Source organism: Mustela erminea, chromosome 16 (assembly GCF_009829155.1).
Source record: "Mustela erminea isolate mMusErm1 chromosome 16, mMusErm1.Pri, whole genome shotgun sequence".
NCBI lineage: Eukaryota > Metazoa > Chordata > Mammalia > Carnivora > Mustelidae > Mustela > Mustela erminea.
Genome location: NC_045629.1, coordinates 59,808,129 through 59,820,248, shown reverse-complemented (window position 1 = coordinate 59,820,248; position 12,120 = coordinate 59,808,129). Strand labels below are relative to the sequence as shown.

Sequence of the window (12,120 nt, the reverse complement as noted above, 5' to 3'; positions counted from 1 at the left end):
TACTTTTCATCATTTAAACATCTTGGTGTGTGTGTAATGAAGAAATTTAGTTTTAATTTGAATTTCTGTAATGACTCATACGTTGAGTATGATTCTTATATGTTTATGAGCAATTGGTCCATTCTTCATTGTGAGATGCCTGGTCTAGTGTTTTGTCCATTTTGTTATTAGTTGTTTGCCTTTTCCTAATGATTTGTAAAAGTTCTTTGCATATTTTGGATGGACCCTCATCAGTTATGTGTATTGGAAATATCTTCCACCATATGGCTATCTTCTCTTAAAGAACGGCATTCCTAATTTTAATGTAGTGCACTATATCTATTTAAGAAAATTTTGACAATCCTAAGGACATGAAGATGTTGTCTTACGTTTTGTTTTAGAGGCTATATTGCTTCACCTTTTATATTTAGATTAATGGTTCATCTGGCATTGACTATGCTGTATGGTAGTTGATTAATCCAGCACCATTTAATGAAAACATGTTCTATTCCCAATGCTCTATGGTGCTGCCCCATCATAAATCAAGTGTTTAAATGTGTATGTGTGTATGTTACTGAAGACTTTATTCTGTTCCATTGGTTGACTGGCCTGTATTTACTTTTAATTCTTCATTGATTTGATTAGTGTGGCTATATGATGAGCATTAATGCTGCTTATTTAGCTTTATTTTCCTCTTCAGGACTATCTTAATTATGCTTAGCTTTCTTCGCAATTCTAGATAAATTTAAAAATCAGGTTGTCAATTTATATACATGCATACACATATGCACAAGCAAAATTTTGAATGGAATTACACTAAAACTATAGATTAATCTGAGGAGTACCAACATTTTTAGAATACCAGTCTGAAAGCATAGAATATCTATTTATATAGATCTGTAGTTTCTCTCAAAAATATAAGTAGAGCTGGGGCGCCTAGGTGGCTCAGTGGGTTAAGGCCTTTGCCTTCTGCTTGAGTCATGATCCCAGGGTCCTGGGATCAAGCCCCACATCAGACTCTCTGCTCAGCTGGGAGCCTGCTTCGTCCTCTCTCTGCCTGCCTCTCTGCCTACTTGTGATCTCTGTCTGTCAAATAAATAAATAAAATCTTTAAAAATATATATATAAGTAGAGCTCTGCTCAGGCTTCTTGTGTTTTTAGAATTTTTATTTCTGAATATTTGAATATTTATTCTATTCGAGATGTTTTTAAAATTTCAGTGCCTATTCAGATACTGATACTGATATGTTGTTTATTGCCTGTGTATAAGTGGTCTCTCTAAGTACATACATTAAGCTGTATATTTAATCTGATTGATTAATCATTGATTAATGATTGAGAATCATTAGATTGAGAATCAAGAGAATCATTGATTCTCTTGAATATTCTAGTGTATGGTTCTGTAAATAATCAAGTTACACTTTATTGAAGTTAAATATGGAGAAAAATCTAAAACTTGACTCACTCCCACCCTCTAGGTGCTGAATAGCAATAAGCTTTTCAATTAAGTGCCCTTTCAATTTTGAAGCTTTTGCCATGCAACATACATTTTGTTCTTAAAATTGATTTAGCAGTTTCTCTCATTTTTCTACTCAATTTTGACTTTCTGCTGCAATTACCGTACTATTCCTCTGCTTTGGAATAGTGATATATTCTTTGTGATTCTCTTTTTATTCTACTCTACAGAGAGATAGTCCACAGATCAAATCCAATTTCATGATAAGTTCTAATAATCATATTTATTCATTTACTTATTTTATATTTAATTCAGTACATTCATATAAACCTACACTATATGTCAATATCTTTTTTTTAAATAATAGAAATATTATGTGGACAAAAATGAATACCATCCCTGCCTTTATAATGTTTAAAAATTAAAGGTAGAGAGAGATTTCAAGTACCTATGTGGAAAAAAGTCTTCAACCAACCTGTGACCGCTAAGGTCACTTGGGGCACAATACCCTGATAACATAAGCAGTAAAGAAGAGAGTGTATGATCTTGTGGGTTTTCATAGGCAGAACTTGTAGTGGTAGCTCATGCCACTGACTGTTCACCGGAATTCATTTGCATGGCTGAACCTAGATATAGGAAGCACAAGAATATTTGGTCTATTTGAGCAGCTACCTCTGGTTACAACAGTACATGTGAGAGTGGGAGAGGGGAACCCTCTTACACTGTTGGTGGGAATGCAAGTTGGTGCAGTCACCTTGGAAAACAGTGTAGAGATTCCTCAAAAAAAGAAAAATAAAGCTGCCCTGTGACCGTGCAATTGCTTTCCGGGTTATTAAACCCAAAGATACAGATGTAATAAAAAGAAGGACCATCTGTAACCCCAATGTTTATAGCAGCAATGTCCACAATAGCCAAACTGTGGAAAGAGCTAAGATGCCCTTTAACAGACGAATGGATAAAGAAGATGTGGTCCATCTATACAATTACTCAGTCAGAAGGAAGGATGAATAACCAAATTTTATATCAACATGGACGGGACTGAAGGAGATTATGCTGAGTGAAGTAAGCCAAACAGAGAGGGTCAATTATCACTTTGGTTTCACTTACTTGTGGAACATAAAGAATAACATGGAGAACATTTGGAAAAGAAAAAGAAGCGACACCTGGGTGGCTCAGTTGGTTAAGCAGCTGCCTTCGGCTCAGGTCACGATCCCAGCATCCTGGGATCGAGTCCCACATCGGGCTCCTTGCTCGGCAGGGAGCCTGCTTCTCCCTCTGTCTCTGCTGCCATTCTGTCTGCCTGTGCTCGCTCTCTCCCCCTCTCTCCCTCTGATAAATAAATAAAATCTTTAAAAAAAAAAAAAAAAGAAAAGTGAAGTGGGGGGCGTGAGAAATCAGAGGGGGTAATGAACCATGAGACGCTGTGGACTCTGAGAAACAAACTGAGTGTTTTAGAGGGGAGGAGGGTGGAAGGATGGTTGAGCCTGGGGATGGGTATTAAGAAGGGCATGTATTGGATGGAGCACTGGGTGTTGTACATAAACAATGAGTCTTGGAACACTACATCAAAAACTAATGATGTATTGTATAGTGACTAATATAACACAATAAAAAATTTAATTAACTTAAAAAAAAAAGGAATTTTTCTGTTTAGCTAATTGTCTTTGCCATACCAGGATGCCAAAAACCCTTTACCTCTTACATCTGTAGGTGTTTAATTTTCATCAAATTTGGATTTTTCTTTGTCCATTATATCTTCAAATAGCTTTCCATGCTTCCACTCTGCCCCACTGCCTTTTGGAACTTCAGTATTACTTATGTGAGCATGCTTTATATTTTCCTACATGGAAATTCTTTTTAAAGTTCTTCTGTTCTTTTCCTACATTTTGAATAGTTTCTGTTGCCCTGCCGTCAAGTTCAATATATTTTATTCTGTAGTATCTAATTGTTATAAGCCCTATTAAGCAATTATTTTCATTTAGAATAATATGTATTTTGTCTCTTAAAGTTTTATATGGTTACTATATACATACTATATACTATAACTTTCACTATGTTCACTGTGTTTATTTTTTCTGTAATGGTTTATGTAATGAATATTTCAGATTTTGCATTGTACCTATGGTCTCTATTATTTATTTATCTTTGATTTTTGTTTTTCATCTGTTTTTATAGTTCTTTAAAATTATAAAAGTCATGCCTATCTCTTAGGCAATACGAAACAGGGTATAGTTCAGATAGAGCTTGATACGTAGTTTGCTAAGCCTTGCTTTAAATTATAGAACAAAATTATAATAATTCTATCATCTCCATCATTTTTGTTTGGTTTCTATTGAGTAATAGTTTTCTTGGTAATGGGTTGTATTTTTCTGCCTCTTGAGATGACTCCTCCTTTTTTACTGGATGTTGAACATTGTGAATTTTAAGTTATTGAGTGTTGGATTAAGTTTTCATCTTTTAAAGAATGTTGGATTTTCTCCTGATATAAAGCTAAGTTACATTAGGTTCAGAGAGTGTCTTTGAGGTTTGTTTTTAAATTTTGTTATGGCAGTTCTAGAGGAAACTTTGCTCTAGGGATTGTTTAGCCCCTCTAATGAAGTTCATCCCTGCTGAATTGCTACTGAATACTCTGGTTACTTAAAGACAACTCTCTATCCTAGCTGGAGGAATTTGCAAAATACCCAACCCTGTGTGCTCTCTTAGAGCCATTTAGGACAAAGATTCTTCATCTCTTTTTGCCTGTCTGCATGGAATTTCCCCCTTTATGTGCATTTGCTCATATTTAGCAAAGATTCAGGGTGCTACATTGCAGATTTTGTGAGTTGTTTTTTGGTGGAGCTCCCTCTCTGAATCCTGTCTTACAACTATGGGGATGTCATGGTCCCTGAACACTGTCTACTTAGCTCAAGGAGAGCATCGTGTTCTACTGATAATCCCTTGGTCCCTAATGTGCTTCTAGACAGAAAGCCAGGCAATTCTAGGGATTTCTTCCTTTATTCCTCTCCTTTGTGAGAGTCACAATTCTGTATGGCCCTAATGCAATGTTAAAAAAAAAAACAAAAAAACTTATTTTGCTTAGTTTTTAATTTTTATTTTTTTTAAAAAAGGCTCGTAAATTTGCTCCCTGTTACTGTGTCATAGCTCCCACTTGAGTGAAAGATTTTTTTCCTCCAAATCTTTAAATAATTTAAATTATCATTGAATGGATGCTTTTTCTTTCTTATTTGGAGATTTTAAGCTAAATATTAAAGTCAAAATCCACATATTTATTAATTACTTTCCTCAGTGCATTATATCACCTCCTCATTTTCTAAACATGTCTCTTAGGAAGGTAAATATAAATTAAGAAAAGATACTTCCTCTAAAGCATATGTGAGTATTTAGGAATAAACAATTCTGAGTGCCATTATGCTTAGCTTTCCCTTTCCATAAAGTGTTCATCTGGATGAATGATGAGTGTTTTTCTTCTTCAAGTTATTATAAATGTGATTCTAAGATGAATTTAATTTTATCTGTTTTGATATGAAAGAAGCTGAAGGTGCTGGACTGAGAAATGAAAATAAGGACACTTCGGTTTTCCCTATAATCACAAAACATGTACTCTCTTCCTTAAAACTTGGGGCAGCATTATGTGTTGTGCCTTGAAAAACATAAAACTACCAATCTAGAAGATGTACAATTTAACTACCCTGTTGCTCAATTTTCTTCTCTATGAGAAAAGTGTTTCTCCTTAAACATGAAGTTGCAGGGGCGCCTGGGTGGCTGAGTGGGTTAAAGCCTCTGCCTTCGGCTCGGGTCATGATCCCAGAGTCCTGGGATCTAGCCCTGCATGGGGCTCTCTGCTCAGCAGGGAGCCTGCTTCCTCCTCTCTCTGACTGCCTCTCTGCCTACTTGTAATCTCTGTCTGTCAAATAAATAAATAAAATTAAAAAAAAAAACATGAAGATGCATAAGGCTGAACTACGAAATGTAAACAAGGAGAGTCACAGAGATGGAACAGCTGCTCTACTATGTAATATAATAGATAATTAATTAATGTAATATCTAAATAGTTTGTCTAATTAAGAGGTACAACAGTGATGCCTGTCTACAAAGGAACAAGAATCTATGTAGATGTCAGTTTTACTTGACTGCTAATAGAAGGTTGAGATTTAACAAGGGAGAGTGGCAAAAAATTTCCCATGATCTAGTCTGATATGGATTGAATGTTTAGCATCTGGAATTCACCAACTGTACTCATTTTCTAAGATTTACAGTTAATTTATCTTTTTTGATAAACAAGCCCATTTCCTAACACCCCTGTACCCCATCCCTAAGTTATTTCAGAAGAAACTTATAGTAGGGCAGAGCACAGTATGAGATCAATATCTGCAAAGATGTACTACAAAAAACTGTTTCAAGTGTTAACGTATTTTTTTTATGCTTTTTTTTTACTGTCATGTTTTGTGGCAGTTCCAATTTACAAGATCTTAAATGAAATGTATCATCTCCTAACCAAAGCCAAAACAAAGTCTGGTATTTTCAGTATATAAATGAGTGTCACAGACATGGACAGTAAATAAAATTTAATTTTAGGAAAAATATATTTGTGGAAAAATATTAAACATTTTTTCTTAATATTTGCCCTTAAATACAACTAATTTTTAAATTTATTTGTGACTTTTCTCCCTGCTGGATCGGTGAGAGATTAAAGAGATTGTTTACCAAGTTTACATAAATTCAGTTATTTTAAAGAAGTAAAAGTTATTTGATGATGTTTTAATTATTACAAACAAGAAAAATTAGGTTTAATAGAATTTTAAATTTAACAGCCATAGTTTTTATCAATAGATTTTAGTACATTAAGAATTAAAGAGAGTTAATAGTATTTTCCCCATGCTGTTGGAGTAAGTCCCAAGTCAGAATAATTATTTAAAAAAAAAAAAGCTTATTCTTAAAAGACCACATTTTCTTCATTGATTCTATTGGCTAAACTGGTTGTTTTCTTCCTGTTGTACAATAAATTGACTGCAAGCTTCTTAACATGCAACTTTCCATCATCCAGTATATTTTTAAAATAGCATACTTTCAATCTTACAACCTATGCACTTGTCTTAGAACAAGAGTAGAGAAATAACCAACCTTTTTAGTATCTACTATATTCTGTATATGATAAGTAACCACATTTTGAAGCCAACACAACTTCTAGTTAACTACAAGATAAATCCAAGATAGTCAATCATATTGCTTTACTCTTTAGGTGAAAAAAAATATTCTTAAAAATAGGCCTAAGAAGAGTATTCTAATTTATTTGGTCATGATGCTATTTATTCCCAAATGCCTACAGAGATCAAACTAATCTCTTGAAGAACTGAGGTAAAAATACACTACAACACTGAAAACAAGAGATTGTTTATCTCGAGGAAGCAACAAAGCATGGAAAAATTTGCCTGAACTCTTGATCCAACCCCTTAATCTGATCTGCTATTTTCTTATTTTTCTGTCAACTCCAAAGAGCTACCAGAACGATATTTTCAAAACCCAAATCAAATCATGTCATTTCTGCCGAAACCCATCAATAAATTTCCATAGCTCTAAAGAATTTCCAAAAGCTTGTTGGAAAGGTTCTATGAGGTCTAGGCCCTAGCTGCCCTTCCAACTAACTGTATTTAGTACCACATAGCCCCCCACTATCTTGGAAACAGCACGGATTTTCTTTTTGTTTGGAGAATGCCGGCTTTCTCCAGTGAAAGTTTCAGTATACCTATTCAGAACCCATTTCCTTCTGCTTCCCATCTAGTTAATGATTACTATTCACCTTTCAGGTTTCAAATCTGAAGTTTCAGGTTCTTTTTTAAAATGTTTAAAGTTTTTTAAATTAAGTTATGTTAGTCACCATACAGTAGGTCATTAGTTTTTGATGTAGTATTCCAAGATGCATTGTTTATATATAACACCCAGTGTTCCAGTCACTTCCTCGGAGAGTCTGTGTTCCTGAATTCCCTAATTAGTTCAAAGACCACCATATGACATCAGTACTAAATGCTTTTTATTCACAGTGCCTGACAGAAATATAACTTTAAGTGTTTGTCATTTGTTTAGAACCTCACACTCTACTGGACAGGATGCTCAATGAAGGCAGAGATTATTCTAACTTTTGATCATCACTATAGCCTGAGAGACTAACACAGTCCCCCTTGGTACCTCATAGATCACAATGGATATGTTTTGAACAGATGGCTAAATGAATTCACTTCAAAATTCACAGATTTGTACAAATAACCAACATGATCCCTTATGTGTCTGGAATCTATTAAAAAGTGGTTCTCGTGAACAAACTTAGTGACTCTGCTCTTTCTGTGAACTGCTGGACAAAAGATCTTGCAGGCAACATTAATCCAGCAGGCAAGCCTAGTGGCCAGAACAGGGTGGTGCCAAATGAACTCAAAGACCAACTCACTTTGACCCGTGACCAGGCAATGTTACTCAGCAGAGAAAGTGCAGCACTGGATTTAAGGGTTTCATGGCTTATTCTAATGCTGCCTTCCACTTTTTCCAACTCTGTTATAAAATTTAAAAAAAATTAGTTTATGTAATATCATTCGCTAAAACAATCTATGATTATAGGAAATGTATTGGCTTTTACAAATATTGTATTAAAACTAGGCCAAATCACAATGCAAAGATTATAGCATTCAAGTAGGGCCACCTAGCCAAACTATTATATATCTAACCCATACAAAAGTAAATTACCTATTTCACGATTTTGTCAGATGCTGATTCTATGACAGTATCTATATAGAGATAAGAGATAAACAGGAGTGCATAACAAAGAACTTGATATGAGAATTGGCAAGAATGTTGGTTTCAGTGTTGGAAGATCTGCATTCCCATCTTGTTTTTAAGTATAAGTCATTCATACTTTCAGATTGAGGTTATTTTGCTGTAAATTAAAAATGTCCCTAGAGAGAGCTATTATACAAATTGTGATCCATCTCCTGTATTAGGAGTTTGGGTTGATTTCTCTCTTCTGTGAGCTTGCAGAAACTTCAAGGAAACCATGCAAAGAAACTGATTTGTGTGACCTGTAGGTTTGAGGAAACAGTATAGTATTATTAAACCATGGTTGAAATACTTAAATGTTGATGGTAAAGTCATAAGGCTGCAGGTGAGAAAAAACCTCATTTCCACAGAGGATGAATAAATGAGGTATGTTTTCATTTTACCAAACGCAGGACTTTTGTGAGGGAGTTCTCTTGAATTGTCTTAGATCCTTCCCAAGAGGCTCACCTGGAAAAATGAGGAGATGTAGTTGGAAAGAAGATGGAAGTAAATTATTCTACATTCATGTTTTAAGGGAGAAATGGAGGCTGCCAAACAGATAGACACATTCCCCCACAACAAGGGAACAGAATGGGACACCCCTGAGGATCCCATAAAGGTTCATGAGCAAAAGAACCATCTTCCCTTAATCATCTGCTAAAAATCCTAGAAAATGGTACCAAATCATTTTCAGACAAGTAAAACAATTCATGTCCCCCAATCTCTTCCACAACCAACTCCAGGAGGAATCACTGAATGCTCAGTGAGTAGAGGAATATGAACAAAAGTACTAGGAGGGAGAACAGAGAAGAAGAGCTCATTGTTCTGCCTTGTATTTGCCCCATCTGCCACAAGCCCAAACTAGGGAGAGCAAAGAAACTTAACCCAAAGAAGTCAATTATTTTGTAAGTACCCAGCACTAGACATGCTAATCAATGAACTGAGATTTTTGAATAAAAAAGGATTTTTAAAAATTTTTATGTTAACTGAAATATATGTTTACCTGGGATTGTATCTAGAGCCATGGAAATAAATAGCTCATAGAGCTATGGTTTGAATAGGCTGTGTACTAGTTATACTACAAATACATGATAGTGTAACATTTTATTTCCAAAGTGCTACCCAATCTTGGAGTTGGTACTGAGAAGACAAAGAGTAGAGGTAGTTTGGGGTCAGGGTAAGCTACAGAAGGACATGCTTACCATAGGTTAATGTTAAGATACTGAGGGAAGACACTGGGTGTTCTGTCAAGAAAATTGTAGTAATATGCCTCATAGTCTAGATAGGACCACTTCCTCTTTCTAATTAACCCCCAAAACTTAAAAATATAGAAAGGGCATGCAACGAAAATAAATATAACTTTTACAATAGTGGGTGATAAAAGTTAAGTATCTGTTAAGAGTAATAAACTTCTGTTTTCAATTTATGAATTACATAGTTAAATACATAAAAAGTAACAGGAAGAAGCTAATGTTATTTGATATATATAGTATAGTGATAATGTTCCTGGTACCAAAGCATTTTGCTATCACTGGCCCATTATGGAGTTAAAACAGGGTGCTGTCCATCTCTAGTAAAGTTATGGAGTATAAGTCATTACACCAAATAATATTTGGTCATTATAGAGCCAATTTTCTCCCTCTAACATTTGATTAAAATTGATGGAACTTTCTGAGTATCTCAAGATAACTGCCTAGATCTTGAGACAGTTTACTGTACAAGTAAACTAGTAACCTATTAATGTGACTTTCCTAAACAGTGTTATGTCAAAACAAATTTTATAGTTTCAATGTCTTTATAAAACAAGGAACTTTATCTTACACATCTCACACTAAACATAGATGGTCAAGTATTCCCTCTGTTAGCATACACCATTGGCCAAAAGTAGACTTGTGGAGAACCCATGAGCCCTGTTTGGAAAATGGGAACCATAGGTCCTAATGTAAAGCCAGTACATATTTATTTATAACATTGTACATACATATATCACATAAATACCTAGCAAAATATGTTTACATTATTTGGCGGAGTTATAAGGAATATATTACCAAAGATATATTAATTACTATATTATTTCTCTCTAAAGTTTCCTAGAAAAGTGATGTATTTTAAGGACTTTATTTATTTTAGAGAGAGAAAGAGTGCTCAAGCATGCATGCAAGTGGGGGAAGGAGGGGAGGGAAGGGAGAGAGAGAATCACAGGCAGATTCCAGACCTGGTGTGGAGCCCAACGTGAGGCTCAGTCCCAGAACCTGGAGATCATGACCCAAGCCAAAATCAAGAGTCGGACATCCAACCAACCGAGCCACACAGGCTCCTCAGTGTATCTTTATTTAAAGTACAATTTCACAAATACTTTCAAAAGCTTTTGAAAAATGTCACTGACAAAAATTATATTTTCTCTTAAATTGTTTATTTTGTACATACCTACATTAAAAAAATAAAAATAAGACTCAGCCTACCATGAATGTGTACAAAGTGATTAAAGATTTCCCATAACAGACCTTAAGAACAAATTTGGTTTTGTTTTATTCACTTCCTCACCTAATCAATGAAAAAGAAATCTTGGTCCTGTTATCCTGAGATCTAATAGAACTTTAGATTTTTACTTACTTTCATTGATATTTTAACTAATGATTATAAAATTATAAAGATATGGTTTATATTTATATGTGTGTTTAAAATGTTTTCATGGACTTCTCATTTTATTTAATCTTTATTAATATGCTATATACTTTGTGTCACAATATTTGGACTGCTGTTTTTATCCAAAACTGTCAACAGAATTGTTTTAATTTCATTTTTCTTAATGGCTTATAACTGGACATCTTGTTCTTGTTTTTAACAGCTGAAGATGCATGTGGAGGAACGATGAGAGGATCCAGTGGCATCATTTCAAGCCCTAGTTTTCCTAATGAGTACCATAACAATGCTGATTGCACTTGGACCATTGTAGCAGAGCCTGGGGATACAATTTCACTCATATTTACTGATTTCCAAATGGAAGAAAAGTATGATTACTTAGAAATAGAAGGTTCTGAGCCACCTACAATATGGTAAGTAAATAGCTTCTGTTCTAACCGAACATCGATGTCATTGCCTAAGGCTGACTGGGGATCCAAGAACAGCTGTGTAAGGGCCTTTAAAGGTCTAGTTATTTAAAAGAACTTAGAGTGGCAGGAAAATTGTAAGGGGCAACTGTCAAAGCTGAGGGATATTTTTGAAGATAAGGGTACTAATACATCAAATAGATTGGAATCCTGAAGGATGAAACTTTCCATCAATATTTAATTATCAGTCATTGAAAAGTAATGTGGCTTAAGAACAACTTTTATAAGAAAAGTTCCAAATGGAATCTATAGTTATGTTCTTAGCATGCCAGTCCATAGTTGGTGGTTCCTTTCAAATGATTTGAATAGTCTGGAAAATAATTTGCCTTTGTTTTTGTAGATAGTTCTTTTATTCAATCTGTTATCTGAAGGCAAAAATTAAACATTATGATCTGGGGTAGTATGGTCTGTTTTTTACAGACTTTAAGTCATGGTTTCATGGCAACTGCAGAATTTTCAGAATATGCTTTTGTGGTATAATATTTTTAGTAGAAAATATTTCATTACACTATTTTAAAAATCTGAATACATTGATAGGATAGAAGTGTAAAGTAGATTGTGAATCAGTCACTGAGTGAAGAGTGATGAGACTGATAGTAAGGCAGTTGGTAAACACTAGACTGGAATGGGCATTTTAAGCCATGTAAAGGATTTGATAAGAACAGAGGGACTTTATTAAAGGGTTTTATCAAATACAATTACATGAAGAGGTGTGAATTTTCAAATGATTATTCTTACTAAGTGCAAAGATTGATTTGAAGTGAGGCTCGATTA

At 34.5% G+C, this 12,120-nt stretch overlaps 1 protein-coding gene across 5 annotated transcripts in view; it reads left to right on the top strand.

Moving 5' to 3' along the window:
* The window catches only part of CSMD3 (CUB and Sushi multiple domains 3), a 1,246,643-nt gene that overhangs the window by 344,474 nt on the left and 890,049 nt on the right, over positions 1 to 12,120 (top strand). For all 5 annotated transcript variants that reach the window (XM_032316321.1, XM_032316320.1, XM_032316319.1 and 2 more), the window contains exon 5: positions 11,085 to 11,292. In XM_032316321.1, the coding sequence (XP_032172212.1) occupies positions 11,085 to 11,292 (208 nt within the window). The remainder of the gene's footprint in view (positions 1 to 11,084; positions 11,293 to 12,120) is intronic.